General features: G+C 33.5%; 1 protein-coding gene across 1 annotated transcript in view; it reads left to right on the top strand.

The window, feature by feature from the left end:
- The window catches only part of LOC145245728 (low-density lipoprotein receptor-related protein 5-like), an 847618-nt gene that overhangs the window by 446313 nt on the left and 380517 nt on the right, over window positions 1–20788 (top strand). The window contains exon 3 of the mRNA XM_080107325.1: window positions 4539–4710. Within this exon, the coding sequence (XP_079963451.1) occupies window positions 4622–4710 (89 nt within the window). The 5' untranslated portion in view covers window positions 4539–4621. The remainder of the gene's footprint in view (window positions 1–4538; window positions 4711–20788) is intronic.

Below are 20788 nucleotides of genomic sequence, written 5' to 3'. Positions count from 1 at the left end.
TAACATTGGACTTGAGGACATCCAAGTTGTAGTCCGGAGGGAAGCAGGCAGACGGAACAGAGTTCCACAGGCGTGCAGTTCTAAGAAAGAAGCTTTGTTCATGGAATCCGCGTTTTGATTTAGGCACAGATATAGAGTGGGGGAAATTTTTCACAGTGGATTCAGCTAGACAGGTGTTTTTTGTGAAAGATTGACGAGAGGGGACCAGAGATTGGAGTTCAGACGAGCACCTGACATGAAAATAACGATAAAACAAGGATAGGCTCGCAACGTCTCTTCTGTGGGAGAGAGGTTGCAGGCTAGAGAAAAGGGCATCCCCCACTAAGCAATGAAGTTTATTTTGTACTCTGTCAAGGCATGATAGGCTGTTTTTGGCCGCTCCTGCCTAGATATGGCAACAGTATTCCATCCTTGGACGTACTTGGCTTTTATATAGATAGAGAATTGCATCAGAAGTGAGATATCTTCTGGAGCGGTAGAAGGATCCCACCATCTTTCCAGCGACCTTGGCAACAGACTTGATGTACGTGTTCCATTTCAGATCAAGAGTAAAGGTCAAACCCAGAAGCTTGTCAAAACACGGGGCCTCACTCAGACGAGAGCCATCCATCACAATTGATGCCAGCTGGGGATCAGAGCGTTGATGATGTAAAGATAGGAGTTTGGTTTTGGATGCATTAAAGGTAACCAGCCACATCTTCCCCCACTGAACCACGCGCTCGTGATCAGAGGAGAGAGAATCAGAGAGAACTTTGTCATTTACAGCCTTTGATGTGTTGCCGTAGATGGTCGTGTCATCAGCATAGATGTCAACGAATGATTTAAGTATGTGTTTAGGGAGGTCATTGATGTAGATCAGGAAGAGAGTTGGGCCAAGGATTGACCCCTGAGGGACTCCAGCATTTATATTGCAGGCCTCCGATTTTTGTCCATCTACCACTACTCTTATGAGCCTATCGGAGAGAAATGATTTAATGATTGAGAAAACATTTCCAGTTATACCGTAGCTGGAAATCTTGTGAAGTAGACCCTTATGCCATACCTTGTCGAAGACCTTTGATATGTCAAGAGCAATTGCCCTAGAAAGGAAGCCTTTGTCAAGAGATTCACTAATCCTGTGGGATATAACCATCAGCACATCTGCGGTAGATCTTGCAGAGCGGAAACCATATTGTGTGTCACTAAGAAGGTTCTTCCTGCTGAGGTGGTTGACTATTTCTCTATTTAATATGGATTCCAGCAACTTACTCATAACACACAGGAGACTTATTGGTCTATACTGAGAGGGAGATGACTTATCACCTGAATTCTTAAATACAGGGCAAACTGATGAGGTCTTCCAGGGAGTCGAAAAGCACTTCTCCTTAAGGCAGCGCTTAAATAGTTTCGTAAGTATGGGAGCAAGTTCTGGTTGAAGCTTTTTTAACACAATAATTGGGATACCATCAGGGCCAGTTGCTTTACTGGAATCTCGGTTCTTTATTAGCTTGGCGACCTCATGCACGGATATTTGTATGTTACCTAGCTTGTTCTGTGTTATAGGAGGAAATATGGGGAGTTGATGGCGTTCGTCGCATAGGATAGAATTAGCTGCAAAGTTCTTTGCAAATAGTTTGGCCTTGTCTGACGCTGACGAGATGACCTCTGGTCCATTGATAATTGTTGGGATAAAAACGCACACTTCTGTTCAGGATCCTATTTGTTATTTGCCAAAACTGATGGGAACCAAGCCGCTGATCAGCTACCTTGGATTTAACAGACTGGGCATATAGCTCTCTTGCATTTTTTATTACTCTTTTACAGTGGTTGCTGGCAGACCTGAAAGCAGCTTTAGTCTCAGTGCATCTATTATGTTGATAGCTATGGAAAAAGTGATTTCTGTGCGCGATAGCAGCAGCACATTCTGGGGAGAACCATGGCTGGCTGTCAGGTTTTTGTTGGAATTTTTTAGATGGTATGAATTGTTCTATGCCTACAATTAACCATTCGGTCAGATCTGATACTATAGAGGACACTTCCTTTTTAAACATGGAGTGCAAAGGTAAATCAGATATGAATGTACGGAAGCTATCCCAGTCAGCCATGGAGTATCGGTATACAGTACGGTGGAGGGGTACGTCTGGGGGCTTCTTACATTTCGTTTTTATCTTAACTGATACGACGGAGTGGTCGGAGGATCCTAGAGGAGAATGAACGGAACATGAACATAGCTCAGGGGAAGTTGAGAGAAAAGGTCTAAGAGGCTTGCATATTGACTGGGTGTATCGGCCACACAAATCAGGAAGGAAAACAGTTTGAGCACTTGTGCTGATGAATAACATTTAATTTTCCTTAATATAATTGTTTATTACATATAGGTGCACATATACGTGATCTCTTAATGTTTTTTACTATCCACCTGCTTTTGGCTCACCCTGCATATATATATATATGTAGTTTTCATATGCAACAGAAAAAAATCATGTAAATAAATTTCTTCGAAAAAAAAAAATGTTTTTATTGCAATGAGACTATTAAATGCTTGCAACTGGAGGATGTATATATTTATAGCTATCATAGTGAATGCTTACTTTGGTGCATAAAATTAGAAATGTTTTGTCCTCTGATTTTGTACCCCCCCCCTCAACTTATAACATCATTTCCATAGAATGACCCAATTTCTTCATGCCAATTTCTCTCCATCTAAATTCCCATGCATTACACCATTCAACATGACTCATGTCAACTGGACAAATTGACTTGACATATCTACTTATAATCAAAACTGTGACTGCTACATTTTGGGCAGAGGATTGTCGAGATTCATGCAAGATTCTTCATACATCACATCCTGTTATTTTTATCTTTGAGGAACGAAATAATACTTCTCGACTAACAGAAAACAACAGGGAATAAGTAAAACTAAATGACATTACCAACTCGCACATATATGCCTATGTATGTGTCTTTATATTTCATGATTTAAATTGTTTTTTAAATAATATTCCTACTAAATATTTTGTATAAAGGTATTATATTTACTTATATATATGTTTTAAAAAAATGCTTATTTTTTATTCATACAAGACACCATTAAATTTGTTCAAACAGCGACTCTTTTTTTTTTTTTTTTTCATTTACTTCAGTCGAAGTTCTCAGAAATCAAGGAGTCTCCTTCCTGGAGCGTACCCTTTATCTCTAGATCTATAGATGTTCAAATATCTCATTAAAGTTCTCATTTACCTCTCAAACATTGAGTTAATAAAGAAGTTGAGAACATAATTGTCCTTTCCCCAATTGACCATTTAAATATGTTATAGTATAACATTTTTCTGGTCTCTTGGTGATACTGTGGATTCCAGGACGAGGATTTAGCTTGTGTGGTGGAATTTTCAGCTTTTTGCTTTTACTTGAGTTAACGTCACTTAGAGAAGGTGCGTTATTTCTCGCAAAAAACAAAAAAAAACAAAACAAAAAACATTGTTGGTTAGCCATACTGAGGATATCTTATTTAGGACGCAAATACTATGTGATACTGAATATTTGATCAAGGTTTACTTCTAGGGAAAACTATCTTCATGTCATGTTATTCTGGCAAACCCCCGTACAGAAAGCCCTTAGTGTCTAGCTGGCATTCAAGTTCTCTCCTTATCAAAATGGTGTTTCATATATACTCAGAAAAACAACAATCTCTGAAAAAAAGGTTCATTCCTCACCAAAATAGAATCATGAGGCTAGATTTAAAAAAATTATTTTCATTATCATAAAGAGTCATGACTTATCAAGGCCCGAATACCTCTTGAGGATAATGCGTGTGTGTATAACAGTGTAGAAATCGTTAGTAGTGGGGATTTCGTATAATTCGAGTATTTAAAGGGACGGCTCAGCAAGAAGTTGTTTACATTGGACTTGAAGGCAACCTTATTGTAGTCAGCTAGAAATCAGGCCAGCAGAACAGAGTTCCACAGGCAGGCAGTTCTAGGAAAGAAGCTTAATTCATAAAATCCATGTTTAGATTTAGGCACAGATAGAGAGTGGAGTAAATTGTTGATAGTGGTTGTAGATAGACGAGTGTTTTAGTGAAAGTTTAACAAGGGGGATCATAGGTTGAAAATCAGATGAGCAGTTGCCATGAAAATAACGATAGAGCAGAGACAGGTTAGCAACGTCTCTTCTGTGGGGAAAAGGTTGCAAAGAAGAGAAAAAACTATCAACCATCAGGTTTCAAAGCTGGTTTTGAACTCTGTGAAGGCGGGATAGAGAGCTCCGAGCAGATTCTGCCCAAATGTGGTAACAAGATCCATTTCTGAATAGCTCAATTAATAAATCATTTCCAAAAGTGCATATTTTCTTGTGTGTGTGTTTTTTTAACTATTAAAAAGTATCTGAATATCCTATTTATAGATTACAAAATATGCACTACGGTAACGAACTGTTCAGCATAATTTAATATTTTCATTATATTTTGTTGTATAAATTACGTTTTTCATTCAATTTAATCGTTTAATGTAATCGTTTTGTTTGTTTATGAATGCATCGTTATTTTTTTTTATTTGTAGATGTTGAAGAATGTAACGGGTTGACAGTGAACTGGGTTACAAATCATCTCTATTGGACGGACGCCAAGACGAGCCGGCTTGAAATGTCCAACTATGATGGAACTGGGAGAAGGATTTTGTTTGGTTCGAAAATGGATCAACCAAGAGGCATAGCTGTGGATCCAGTATCTGGGTGAGTCAGGAATTCATAACTTTAAATTACTATTTTTTCTGGACGTATATTTATCAATTGATTGATTCTCTTTCCTTTTGAAACGGCTTGGAATGAAAATTCTTTCCAAATTCTCGTTTGAGACTCTTGGCTTCTCAAAATTGCTTTAAAAGACCTAATTTTTGCTCTTTTGTTAATTGTATAATGTATATCTAAAATCAAAATATTCTTTAAATAATCTTGGCTTTTTGGCTAGGAAAAAAAATGTAGCAGTTATTCTGCTACTACACTTCACCTTTACTGACTTCGATCAGTGAAGAAGAAATCCTTTTAGACTGAGGCAATTTAAACGTTTTTTTTTCAGAGTGTCCTTTTTAGGAGATGGATTTTCTCCCACATTAAAAACCGACCTTGTGTCTAACTCTGCCCTAATGAGCAGGCAAGTCAATATGAACACAATGAAATAGAAGAAATACGTATATATCAACAAAGGTACAAAAAGAAAGAATATATATACTTACTCATGGCAGACCATCTAGATATTTAGCTAAAAACACAGAAAGATAAATACAAATATATTCTTTCTGAACAATGTAAATACTTATTATTATTATTATTATTATTATTATTATTATTATTATTATTATTATTATTATTATAATTAAACCCTGTGGAAATTTCACAGTTGCTTTCCTCGTTGAAATGGATTCTTTTGAAAGGTCTATGAAATGTAAAAATTGTTGATCATAGTTTTATTTCATATTTATTTTTAACTTTAATTTTGTACATTTTTCTTTTATTAATTTTAGTTAATAACTTTTTTTAGCTGAAACTTCTGTAATCAATTTAAGTTCAATAGATTTAGCTGTCGCTTGCTTCTTGTTTATATATACAAAGAAAGTTGTATTAATGCTGCTTCGAGTTTGCATGAATTACCTCCCTTTTCAATGCATACGACATACTTATTTGGAACGTTAACGTCAAACTAACTAAAGGATAGACAAACAGAATTACTGTACGAATAGCTAATAAGTCTAATATGTAACAAATCTATGCATATAAAATACGAAGATTGTCTGTGGTTACTCATTTCTTGATGTTGTCAAGCAATCCAGGCCTATAGCGCATAGGAATTATAAATCATGGAACCCTGTCTTCATCCGGTTTTGAGATTTAGGTTAATGTAAGTGTCCCGATCTTGAAGTACACATCATCCGGTAACATTTTATACTTGTTCTTCATGCAGTCTGATCCAAAAGTCTGGTATCAGGTTGCACATAGTCATATCACTTTTTAGGCACTTGAGCTAAATCATCCTCAGTCGACCACATTCTCTAGTATCTGAGATATCCATATACATTGTAAAGTAATGCAAGAAATGGCATGCTCTATATGACTGAAACACCTGATACACCAAGCGTGTACACCATCTGTAATCCTGTCAGTATCAAGTTGTTCTAGTTTGCAGTTACACATCTACCTGATAAGGATGCAATTATTACACCAAAGCTGTTGCAGATGCCTAAGTATTTGGAGCTCATCTCTAACTGCTGTACAAGACAGGGGAATGAAAACGGGCTGAAAAAACTTTGCCCTGAGTCTTGGGACTAATCAGTTTCCAGTTATGACATTTATCGATTTTCTATATAAACACCGGACTATAATCGATCAAAGCATGATTACATTAGTGTGGTCATTGGTTATGTTATATATAGTACTTTTTTTTTTACATCTACAAACATTTTGGCTACATGTGAACAGGCATATTTCGTATACAGTGTTATCTTCGTTTAGCCTCAATAATTTACCATTAAAAAAATTATTACTATTAGTTACTATTTCAAAATCTACTGATCATTATTGAAATAATTGCTGAAAAACCCTGCTATCCAACAAAACATTGTTAATCGTGTTGAATATATACTTTTATCAGTGTGTGTGTGTGTATATATATGGTATTTTGTTTGAGGCGGGAAACTGTACAGTAAAATATTTTATTATATAAATATGCGGTTTATTCCAAAGATTAACCTTTAAATACAATTTCAGGCATATGGTCGCATGACTCGCGCTTTTATGGTATATGTCTAGTTTTCACAAACTCTATGTATTAAAGTAGGCTGTATTTCGCCAATATCTCGTCAAATTTTATCTTCCATGTAGTCTATTGTGTCTGGTTTATCAGCGTAAACATGAGATTTTGCATATTCCCAAAGAAAATAATCTAATGGAGTTAAATCGCAGAAACGATGTGGTCAGTTAACAGGTTCAGTTCCTGAAATTATTCATTCAGCAAATGTTTCTCTCAGTAAATTTATCGTATCGTTTGCAATTTTCAAATGCTGTTCTGGTTCTTCGTGATAAACTGCCAAACTAAGCTGAACTCCAAAATGATCGAGAGTTGCCAAATCTGCAATTAAAGAAAATAGAGCTGTCAATTTAAAGTTTGCCACCTTAAAAAATAAAACCCCTATATATATATATATATATAACTTAAAATACTGCAGCATTAAGAATTTTTTAAATTTAATTTATTGCATTATATAATAAATTCTTAATGCTGCAATATTTTAAGTTAAAAATTTATCATATTTTTTACTAGAATATTTTGTCTTTTTCTTTTCCAGTTTTAACAACTAGTCCTTTACTTTTCCATGTTTAAGCTTAACCACATTACTTTTCATGCTCGCATTTTTCTAGTGTAATATATATATAATTATTAGGAAACAATGCCAATTTAATAATACATTTTTAAAACTAGCTTGCTGTCTTCTAATGACCAGCAGCTAACACTACTTGAATTAATGTAAAAATATTTTTTCTCAATTTAATAATTAATTTAAAAAAGTATTTAAATGACAAAGAGTAGGTTACAAAAAAATAAAAGGTAAAAATGGATCATCATCACGTTGGGAGGTGACGATGGTCTCGTGGTTAGCAACATGAACTTACGGCGTGGGGTGTCTCAAGTTCGAATCCAGTTCATTTTACAAAAAATCACTTACACTTTGGATGTTGACAACCTTCACGCGGTTCCTCAACTCATCATTGATGTGTTTCTAGAAAGAATTCCAACTAGAAAAATATCGGGGGAACCAATGCAAACTGTAGAATCTTGAGATTCATACGATGATGATGATCATCATCATCATCATCATCACGTTTGTAATGATGCTACTTATAATGGACACTGACAATGGTTGATCCTAATGAAAAGAGTCATGTGAGAGAACAACAAGAGGATGATTCTGACATTACTCGAATAATGGTAGTTCTAAAAATATTAAGAAATCTCTGTGATAAGAACGCTTTTATACGGTTAGAATCATTAGGACAAGATAAGAGAAGGAACGAAAACAAATGGAGACATCCAACTAAGAAAATAAAACGTATTATTTGTTAATTCTGTGAACTCCTACATTTAATGGAATGCTAATTGTACGGAATGATGAACTTTTAATTTGGTTAACAGCTAAAAGGAATGATATGGAAAGAAAATTACGTTGTTCTTTTATAAATGAAGCTCGTAAAAAATGGAGAAAAATTATGGAAATCATATGAAAGTTTAATCTCACTCTTTTTTTATATAAGCTCTATTCTATTTTTGATACTATTTTTATTTAAAACATCTGTTTGAGGTTATTACACTTGACCTTAAAAGTGATTGCAGTAAATGACTAAACAGGAAGGAAAATAAATTGACGAGAAAACAAACTAAAATTACTTTGAACATCAAGTAATCAACAACTAACCCTAACCCAAGGCCAACTGCCGATCCTTTCAAATTACTGGTCTCAACTTTTTTCCATTGCTTTTGTGCCTATTGTCCTAAATACGAGTATCAGCTTAAACAGGCGCCTGAGAAAAGACAAGCTATTAATCAAAATGACTACTTGCCTACTGAAGCTGACATTTGACTTGATCATGCATCTATGGGAGTCTTCCATCCACATGCTTCACAAGAAACCTTCTAAACATCTTCCCACTTCACGTTTCAAAAATATAATTTAGCTTACCATTGTTTTCTAGGACTCACATTACCTGGCACTACTGACTTCAGTAAATTATATCTCTTCTGTTGCAAGAATGAAAGCCACAATCAATTCCTAATTACCGAGTCATTTATCTGTTGGCCGTAACTTTTCCATTGAAGGGTCAATGTGATACACTATAGTCCATCCACCCTAATCAGAAAATATTTTTTAATTAAACTAATTTCAAAAGCAATTAGATCATAACATAGTTACTTAATTTCAAAAGAAATTTGTTTTATTTCGAAGATCAATATCTAGTACTAAAATTCATTAACAACAATAATAATAATTTCTGTCTTGTGGCTTCATCTAAATTTGCACATGTGAACTACAGCTTCTTCTACATGACAGCTGGAATCTGTCATGGAATGAATTGATGACCATGAACTATGTAGGATTTTTAATGTACCTCTATATAAATTTAGATATGTGTATATTTTTATATGTACAGAAGTCACTGTTAAACTAATGAACCGATCACTATGAATTTTGGAACACAGCTGCTAGATGAAAAGGTTAGTAATAATGATCTATATTTAGTTTGAATTATTTTGTTACAAATGCAGTAAAAATGGTATTATAAAAAGTCATTTTAGAGAACACAAAAAATAAAGATACCTCTGAAGTTTTGTGCAATTTTAATAATAGTGATTAGGCATGAATTAATAAATATTCCATAAATTTTAGTTTGGGGGTGTTTAGAAGGGTTCTAGACGGAATAATATGGGACAGGCACTCATTTGAAAATTCAGATACTTCAGCTTTGCATTTAATTTTATCCATAGTCGTTGCTTGCATTTCAATTTATTAAGCATTTATTAAGCTTAAGAAGTCTTAAATTCTTGATATTTTCAAAATACAAAATTTTGATAAAAATTAAAGTAAGGAATCAAAACGATTTAGTACGATTATATTTTAATTTTATGTTTCATAAGGGCAGATAAAAGTGGTACAAAAGTGTTCTATTCAGAGAATTTTATCTGTCCTGGGATAGGTTTTATTCTATTTAATTAATAAATTCGATTGCACAACAGTCGTTAATTGGGTGGGTACATTATAATTTCCTGATACTTTTAATTAACATTTCCTTATTAAAAACTTATTCAAAAAAACATGTTGAGAGAGAGAGAGCACTAATTTGAAATATATTAGAGCAGTTGTCAACAGACATAAAGCTGACATACAGGAATTATATGGAATGACATTTCCGTTAATCCCTGTATGTCAGCTTTGTATCTATTGACAACTGCTCTAATATATTTCAAATTAGCTATCTCTTTTAATTTGTTTTTCGAACAGGTTTTTAATTTTATTAAAATAATGATATTAAAACTATTAGAATTCAATAACCAACACATTTACAATTGTATTTTTCTGTGGGATACAGCATTTAGGAGATTATTTGATAATGGAATCTAAAAGTGCTGACGTCAATAGATTTCTGTATTCGTTTTTAATAGAAGTTGAGGTTTATCTAAAATTCCAAACATTATTCCTTCATTAATAAACTAAACACTCATAAACAAGAGATATTCTGTACCTACTATTATATAAAAAGGAACTTTGTGTATTTGTGTGTGAGTTCGTTCCCTATGGACTCTGAAACGGCTAGACCGAGTTTTATGGAATTACACAAAAATGTACGTTATGTATCTGGCAGTGTTCTCAAATAGATTTTTTTATCGGAATGTCTTCAGTAAGTATCGATAATCGAAAAAGTCCTATGAAAGAAGGAACAGGCGATTTTGACCAAAGTTAACACCTTATACAATCTATCATCACAAGTGTATTTAAGAAGTTTTATTACTACACAAGCAAAAAGGCCAGACATATAAAATCAACAGTAGGTTCTTGGATATGACAGGGGCGCTTTCAAAATAAGTGTTTCTGTTTAGAGCACAATTGAACTACGATACTTGACTTTTGCATTTTAAACTTTAATTCAAGTCGTTACATATACAAATAATTTTCTAAAATCAACACTAGGTTTTCCACAGTGCAAATATAGATTACATTATAGTGTGGACTAAGTCACTGCATGGAGTCATGTAAATATTACTCCCGGTGCACCGCGATGGGTCCCCGACTAGAGCAGTCAATAAATCGATATGATTGAAAAATGGTTGATTTCACTGATTTCAATTTCTTTCTTGCCTTGACAGAGTACAAGTTGAAATTTATTAATGTAGTAAAGATCTCTTCTGTTCTATAAACCGTTTTTCTCACAAAAGAGAGATTCTTAGCATTTCTCTTCTCTATCATTATTTCCATGGATGGCACTTGACAGAGATCTAATCTATGGTTCCTTCTGGTAAGCTATTCAGAGCAAGAACTTGTCTTACTACCACAACTCAAAAGAACTTTGCCTTCTTCCTCCATGTGCTTAGTGTCAGATGAAATTTCTATGAATAGTTTCTTTGCAAGAACTTTTTGTCTGTATCACACATTACCATAGGACTGCTTCTCTACATCTACATGGTCATATTCAAATTCAATGTCAAAAATGTGATAAACCATTCCAATCAGTGATGAAATTCCATTCATTATTCGACTGACAACCCATCCATCTCATTAACCTTTATCATTGAGGATTTTTAGCCTTGATAAGTGTGGACTTATTAGTAAAAAAAATAGAACGTCAGAACTTTAATAAACAAAACACAAATGCATCTAGAATTCTTTTTGGAAGATTATTTTCTTATCTTTTATCAAGGAATGTCATGCTATCTTTACTCTATCTTTCTCCCCCTCTCTCTCTCTCTTTCTCCCTTTCTCTCTCTCTCTCCCTCTGTTTCTTTCTCTCTCTCTGTTTCTTTCTCTCTCTGTTTCTTTCTCTCTTTGTTTCTTTCTCTCCCTCTCCCTCTTCCTCCCCCTCCCCCTCTTTCTCTCCCTCTGTTTCTTTTTCTCCATCTCTATTTCTCCCTCCCTCTCTCTGTTTCTTTCTCTCCCTCTTTCTCTTTCTTTCTTTCCCTCTCTCTTTCTTTCTCTCTCTCTCACTCTCTTTCTCTCCCCCTCCCCCCCTCTCTCTCTCTCAACTATCAGTGACAAAATAAACTTGTTTATAATCAGCATCATCATATGTAGCTTACCACATGTTTCCATGCTAGCATGCACTGGACGACATTTAGAAATTCCAAACTTATCTATTTGGGATCAAGTCTTTATTTATTTCCTTTTTCTCTCAAATATATTTTTATTACTCATCCATGTTTTCCAGTCCTTCACCTGGGGACAGAATCTGCTATTTCAACCATGTGTTCAAAATTAAGTTTATAAATATATTCTCTGTTTAAAGCTTTGTATTGATTAACAGCTGATCCTCTTATTATTATGCAGAACACAATAAGACAAATCGATTGTTAATAGGTTAGCTTAACCATGTGATATAGGATAGATTTGAAGTTAGATTCAGTTACTGCCACAATTTCAGTAAAGCTGAAACTATATGTAAACTCTAGAGACAAAGTGATGTTTAGACTTTTATTCCCGTCTTATCTACAATAAACTATTTGTTAAAGATTAGGATATCCTGTTTCTGAATTTTTGAAATTTCTGCTGATGTATTCTCCGATCTTCTTCAGATGTATCTTGTCGGACCCAAGAATCTACACTGAATTTCAAACGGAACCCATTATTCAATCGATGAGATAGCGTACTCTCGTTACGTCAGCTATGACTTGGTAGAAGTCTTAATTAATTCACATTTTTATTCTTTATATCGCCCATACTGGATAATACTTGGCTGACATGACAAAACCATGCTTTCCTGATGATTAAATAAAGCGATCTGTTCAAAATTATGTGTACATTCCCGAGTTCAACAGGAAGATTCCCGAGCTCGACAAGATTCAACTAAAAGAAGTATGAAGCCAAAACATTGCATGAATAACACTCAAGATAAGAACAGTAGTCTAAATAATCCAATTTTACTTATCCATATAAAATGTTTCTTGTCAACTTCTTGATATCAGTCCCAAGTCAACACAGCTCCCTCGAAACGGATTTCTATTTAGTTGTGGAAATTTCCATGTGAAAGTATTTTAAGGAAAAATGTTTTTAAAAAATGCATTTTTATCTTCCATACAAAGCGATTTTTGCACATATCCGTATAAGGCTTCAATTATAAGTTTGACGCTGCATAATGCAGCTTTTGGGGAATCAGATAAATAATATTTAATTTGAATACATTTTTTGGAATCTTTTTTTTCTTTTTTTTTGAGAAATATTTTTTTTTTTTTACTTCATTCAAAATAAATTTTAAAAGTTTTATCATGCAAGGAAAATTGTCTATAAAATTGAAAATATAGAAAATGAATATCAAGTGAAATTAGTGTTTTCTTTTCATTGGTTGTGATAACCTTGCTTCAGATTTGCTTAAACACTTTGTTCGATTCGATAATCTAAATACTGTGCTACTCATCTGAACAATTATGGATATTTTGAAGATGCGTCCTTTAATCTATGTGACAGACCGACGAAAACACCATTTCAAACTTAAACATTCCAAATCATTTCTATTTTCTAATGTAGCACTGAGAGACGGACAAAAAATGCTATTTTAATCTTATGTGTGACAGGATAGCTAAATTTTTTTTTCAAACTTAGGTGTGAGAGAAAAACGGAAATTCTATTTCAAAATTAAGTGTAAGAGAATAACGAAAATGCTATTTCACACTTGTGTGTAACAGATTAGAGAAAATGTTATTTTAAATTGAGGCCTATCAGATCTTGAGAAATGCTACTTCACGCATTTCAAACCGCGTTGTGACAGATAAAATCTCTTTTAATAAAAGAAGGACCTATTTAAAAACTGCATACCAAAACTGCATATTATTGGCAAATAACGTAATAGTTAATAGTTCACAAATGACTGTAATTAGCAGAAAATGATCCACCTAAAGACCTCAGGTTTAAATGTTCCATGACCGTAACAGGAAATATCGAATGTAAGATAAGTTTTATAAAAAACACTAGCATGGATGCCCGGCGTTGCCCGGGTGTGAGGTGTATGCTGAGCAAAAAAAAAAAAAACAAAGAAAAAAAACGGCCAATTTTTTAAACTTTGACCCCTATTATCACTCCTTGACATTTATTGTTTAGGGCTCTAATCAAGTTAAGTTAGATCCATGTCCAAGGAACCTACATCCAAAATTTCAAGTGTTTAAACCCAAAATTGTCGGAGGAGTTTGGTAGAGTTCTCAAAGATCAAATCGTTGAACTTTGACCCCTTAACAATCAAATTTCTGGCCGAAAATCGATCACATAGATTTTCCCAAATCTCAGTACCCTGTATATCAAATTTCAAGTCTGTAGACTAAAAAATTAGTTATTGCGTAGGGAAATGTACACAGACACACAGACACTTTCACTTTTATAGATATATAGATGATTTGTTTAACAAAAATAAATATATGTGGAAACAATTTTGTGTTTACTATAAAGTTTTTCCGCAAATATTATGCAAGTATAAATCATGTAGAATATCTACATGAATATAATTACAGGTAATAGTTAACTAAAGATGATTATCCCATTAAAAAGCCGAAGCAACTAATAGGGAATTAATTAAAATGAATGAATATGCAAATTAACGAGATCGTTTGCTAGTGAATACAATTCCACAACCAAGATATAAGAAAATTGTATTTTCTTTTTAAATAAATAGAAACGAGGCTTGCCTTTTTTCTGTTGTTCTTGGCCTTCGGGCTGGGATCAAAGTGTAGTATCTATTCTGCAGATGCTGCACTTAAGATAATTTGTACCAGTCAATGGAGGGGAAACGCTCTATACTGGGACAATTATTATTTTTTTTTTTGGTAACCAGAGTGCCCCCTTTTTGCCTACTTTTAGGGGAGCTGGTTTTTACCCCACATTAAAAACGGCCTTGTGCCTAATTTGCTTTGGTGGGGAAGCAAATAAATACATTAAATAAATAGAAAAGAGGGTTTTTAATATAAATATCGATACACACAAAAGAAAACCGAATTTATAGGAGTGTAGATTGTTGGTTTTTGATGGTGCCTGTTCTTGCTCTCTGAATAATCTTACATCTTTCTATTCTCCGTGCTCTCTTTCTTTTTCATAAATTGGAAACAGTCTATAATAGAACTAGCAAAGAAACCGAGAATAACCAGTTTCTGATGATGTATTTTTCGAACTTTTAATTTGGGTAAAATTATGATTCCGTGTTTCTGAATTTAACATATCAGCCCAGATCTAAATATAGCAATCCGTCTGATATTTGATTCGAACTAACCAACTTTTTCTTTTTTTGCATTCCACCATGTTATAGACATGAATCTATTTTATTTCATTTCAGTTTTTCTAAAAATATTTCACCTAAGGAAACTGTTAGAGTGAAGATTTTCTTCTTACTCACCAAAATAAATCAAATGGAATTTATTGAATGCAATTATACTGTTTATAAACACACACACACACACACACACACACACACACACACACACACACAAACGACAGATGAATCACGATCAGGTGGAAAGTGAAACATCGACATTAGTAACTTGTCATAAATTGATTTTTTAAGACAATGACTCAACAAGAAATTTACAGTTGAATTGAAAACGGCAATGTTATAATCAGCCGGGAAGCAGCCCTGTAGTACTGTGTTCCATAGACGAGTGGATTTGAGAAAAGAAACTGCTCATGAAAGTTCCGTTTAGTTCTAGGAACACAGGGAAGGGGAATATTTTGACAATGGTTGTAGCTGAATGAGGTTTTGTTGTGAACGCCTTAAATTATACGTTTTCAAACACGTCAGTGGCTGTTTCTCATCTTATACATCATCATTATTTGTTCTTTTCTATTAATTATCAAAAGAACAAAACAATTTTTTTAAAACTTCCTATTTTACGAAATAATCTGATTACGAAATTCAAGTTATGAAAAATTGATTTCTTTGTAGACTATTCAGTATTTCCCCCACCCCAGGCAATTGTTGAAAATATGTTAATTTAAACAGTGTAGAGAGTGAACCTTGAGTTAATTTTCGGAAGCCCTGTACCTCTCAATTCTATTACATTGTCATTTAGTCTTACATTCCATGAGTGATGTCTGACAAAGAGGGAAGAATTACTGATTTTTGCTCGGAATATATCCATCTAAACCTTATCATTTGTAATTTTAAAGTAGTAGTTTTATAAGCTTCTTATATTCATTGACTTCATGCCTTCTCTGGAGCGATTTTCATGAAAGAAAAAAAATGATTTTCAATGAGGTTTCTGTTATACTTGTTCCTGCATTATGACTTCTTGACTTAGATCCGACAATAGAATACTCCCATAAAGACTATAGAACCAAATATTATACAATAGCGTCTGCCTGGGAATGTTAGAATTAAAAGGCATACAATACAAATGCTATTAATATCTGCATAATAATACACTTGTATTTTCAATTATATGTATAGTATCACCTTCCATATATGTTTTAGAGCTAGTTACTTTGTATACTTTTTTGTTCTAGATCCTCTTAAGAAGACATGTATATTAAATTCATAATTTCAAGCTTTTGGTATTCACTAAGTTCTCAGAAACTAGGCGGGCCCTGGCATTAATACTTAATTTTTATATGAGATACATAGATATCCGTGTGTTTAGTCAAGATTTTTCATCTCTCAAAATAAAGCAATGAAAAACACTAATTTTCCTCTCCCTATTTGGCGACTTAACTACGTTAGATTTCATCATTATTGTGGTATTTGTTTCTGAATTCATCTAGTCTAGTGATGCATCCAGCTAAATGCTTTTATTTGAAGTAACATCCCTAGGAAAAGGTGCTGCATTCCTTGTATGAACCATGTCAAGGGGATTTTATTTAGGTTTTGAATACTATAAATACTTGTAGGATGAAGTATCCTCGTTTTAAGTTGTCCTCAAAGCAGAGACCGAAGATAGTCGAGGATGGTGTCTAGTAGGTAATTCAAACTCTCAAGGTATTTCGATATGTATGTCTACTTTTTTGCCGAGTTATGGTGGCCAGTGGGAAGGCAGACCTCACATTGTTATCGTAAAACCAAAGTCAATCAATGTTGGATGCTCATGTGCAACCTTATTTAACTGTTTTATTCGAGATCCCCACATATGAACCAGGTCTTTATTTCATCTTGGTTTTCCTTGTTTAAATCTGAAAGCTTGTTTTGTAGTTTAGTAAGAAAGTTCTTTTTATTCATTTCATTTTGCATAAGTGGAATATGTTTTAGTTGTCTAATGACCGAAAGTTGTACGTCCCCACAGCGACACCACTGTAAACAAAAAATATCCATCACCACTAAATCTTTTGAAACTAAATGAGATGTTCCGAATCAGACGAATCATCTAATTTGTGTATATATATACAAATGATGAATCATTTGTAACCATTAGGTCAACAGTTTGAATCAGCCTCACCGCATTTCACAGTTTTGTTTGATAGCGTAGGTGATTCTCATTTGTTATTAAGGAGGGATCTGCTTTGCCCATATTGGAATGAATGAATGAAGGAATGAATGAATGAACGAACGAATGATTGAATGATTAATGAAGTGACGACTAAAAACACTTCACATATTGACAATTTTCTGCTTGTTGGCTTGATCATACATTCCATGTTCTAGTCATTTTCATTTTATGAGGGAAAGATGTCATAGACACCTGTCTTCTTATTGTCAACTGATTAATTTACCAGCTGACAATTTCAGAATCAACCCTCCTTCTCTAACATTTAATGTTCTGTAACCAATCAGAACCTTTGATATATTTTGGCCTACAACTCCTCCCCTCATTATCTTACATTATGATCACATTCTTCATCTCTCTGTTTTAGGTTCATACTATATTTTTTAATCTCATGAAACTATTTATATTTTAATGAGAAATTTTTTATTTGATTTTATCTTTTTTATCTTTCATGATATCCGAGTCTTGTGAGGGAGCAAAGTTTAATATCTCCTTTGAGACTACAATTCACTTTTCTGTTCTCGCTCAGTAAAGAAAACATTCTGTGGTAATTTTTATTTTATAATCCAGAATGCCTCTTTTTTTTGAGAGCTGGATTTTACTCACATTAAAAACGATTCTATGCCTAACTTTGCCTTCGTGGGAAACAACTTAAATAGTTTTGTGTCATAACATTTATTAAAATCTCTTGGTCAAAGTTTATTACTGCAGACCAAGTCAAAATTCCCTTACATACTTTATTTATTATGACATGTATGCGAGAGCAGTTAATGAGTATTTAATTCTCTCCCACAGTAAGAACTGTGACACCAAGGTTGGAAAATGAGATTGATAAGTCAGCGCCCCGATGATGAGCACTCTAACCTGCAAAAAGTGCCTGGCCAACCCCGTCTGTATTCTCCGGTAAGGGCGCCTTAGACGATTATATTAGCAATAAATTAAACTATTTTTCAAAGAAAGAAGGTAAAGCATTGAAGGATGGACCTCTTAGAACTGCACAAAACCAGCATAACACCACAATCAACAGGCACAAGGTCATTACAGGCATGTTTTAATTTCTGTTGATTTTCGGGGCTGAGGATAAAAATCCCAGGCGGTGACAGTGGTTAGTAATATAGACTGAAAACCTGGATTTGCCAAGTTAATGCACACCTGACCTTGTGTCTAACCTTCTGGAAAGAAGATAAATAAAATAAATGTGGGATCAGTGCTTTATTAGGTTGTATACTTTTTGCAGCACATACTTGCAAATTTACTCTCCAATAGTACGACTTCTTATAATAATATTTAACCCATCCTGACAAATTTCGCTATTATTGAGGTAAGCATTTAATATTAAAATTAAAAAAAACTTTTCTGGATTCCTGCTTAATCAGCCTTATGACTAATATGCCATTGTGTATAAGTTTTCAAAATTCTACATTGTATTCAATTAGAAAAAAAAAATCTACAACTCGACTCTAATTAGTCAAAGAAAGAGTTCTCAACTCAAGGGTAGACAATTCTAAGCAAAGGGAAACCAATATTTCAATTATTCAAAGAGTTATAAAAAAAATGCAATTTGCTAAACTAGGGAAAGCTAGCAGTATCGGACAGAAACTGCCTTGCATCTTTATTATTCACATTTGAGAGAAACGCTATGTTTGATTTACCAATCAGAATTTGTTATTCTCATTTGCAAGCAAATATGGCCACTCACACAAAACTCAGCCAAAACTGACTTGCAATTTCTTTCCAAGGGGAAAATTGCTGGCTCAAGACACCAATTTTTCCTATTATCTTTTTATAGCACTTGCATATCAGAGATTCATTAATGTTGCTTTGTATTCAACGTCCACATTTTATGAGATAACGTACAAATTAGTATGTATTTTTATTTGAATAATGTTCTCCATAGACCTAACAGAGGACAACAGAAAAATAATAGCAATCATTTCTCCATGTGTATGTCAATTCGGTTTTGACCATAGATAGTCAAACACATCTGCGGTGATATTTCAAAATATATGCTCAGCATTACAATAAGATTCTACTTTTTAACAATTTCGACACATCCATTTAAAATAGCATGTTCAACTGAAATTAAAAAGTTTTAACTGCAGTTTCTGTACATTTAAGAACAAGTGCAGATAAATCCTTTTTAATTTCAAGTGAATTAATATAATACTAAAACTTTCATAATCTTCTTTGGTTGTTTTCATCTTGAATATTTAAATGGTGAAAGAAAGAATGAATGAGATGAGAAGTAATGGATAAAAGAGAGATAAATACAGAGAGTAGTAGTTGTAGTAGTAAGAGTATAATGGAGGATGGAGTAAATAAATACATTACATAAATAAAAAAGAAAAACAAAACTTGACAATTAAAGGACATTATAGAAAATGTGAAATAGGGTCAGGGCTGGAAGCATGCAACGGAAAACCTTTATTACAAAATTAATACTACAATTGGGTTCTTCACAAAATTAAAAAACAAAGTTGTGTTTGATCTAAGTATAAAATTTTGTTTGGAATTGATAATTGAATTGTAGACGAAATGGTATGATTAAATTTTTTTTAAAGTTTGACCCACATTGAAACATTTTAATTCTCACCCAAGATACTGATACGTATGGTTTTAAATATTATACATTTAGTTATTCTAAAACCAGAAGATATATTTAATTCACACTCATATTTTATTCATTTTTTATGCCATACGTCTGATACGTGTTTATTTGAATAGCAGAAGCCCACTAAACAACTCATCAGAAACTAATCTTTTAAAAGAAAAGAAAACAGTTGAAATTTTTTTCTTTGGAATGTAAAGGAATATGGTGAAAATGTAGATAAAAAGAAATAAAATATGAAAAAAACACTTATTGTAGTGTTTTTAGGCACCCACCACGGAAAAAATAATTGAATTCAAATCATACCTGGAGAAGCCACCTTATATATATATATATATATTAGTCATCCACTATATGGCGGCTGCTATGCGGGTAGTGAATTAACGATGTTTTGATATCGTCCAAACGTTCAAGCTTGATTTGTTTACACAAATCATCACTTAATACGCTAATGGCAGTTTGGCAACGCTTTTAATATATATATCTATACTATAAAGCTGTGTGTGTGTGGTCACGAATAGGCTCCTATATGGTTGACTATTTTAAACTGATTACATATAATGATAGAAGATGTATCGAGACACAGGAATGGGTATGTTTGATCCGGCAGAACGGTGGTTCATTAAAATTGTGAGGTCTGCGTTCGTGCATGGTCCACAAAGTATGGAAATAAAAAATTTAAAAATTAAAAAAACCGTTTACAAGTGTTTTTGATATAGATGTACATAATAATACTTTGATAAATATGTTTTAACTTGAATTGGGATGGTATAATAAAATTGTGGAATCTGCATTCGCGCCTGGCCTCTATACTTTTCATATCTATCTGCGTAAATATACTTTGATAATTATGTTTCAGTTTGAAGAAATATGGTATGATAAAAGTATTGGGTGTTCGTTCGCACCTGACCTCCAAAGAATGGAAATATGTCACAAAGTTTAACAAGGTTTTTTAATATAGATCCACAGAATATTGTGATAAGTGTTTCAGTGTGAACAGG

The sequence above is a fragment of the Euprymna scolopes genome, chromosome 1, assembly GCF_053919585.1.
Source record: "Euprymna scolopes isolate OS-2025 chromosome 1, ASM5391958v1, whole genome shotgun sequence".
In the NCBI taxonomy this organism is placed as follows: Eukaryota; Metazoa; Mollusca; class Cephalopoda; order Sepiida; family Sepiolidae; genus Euprymna; species Euprymna scolopes.
Note: the sequence above shows the minus strand (reverse complement) of the source record. Positions and strands in the feature narration are given on the sequence as shown.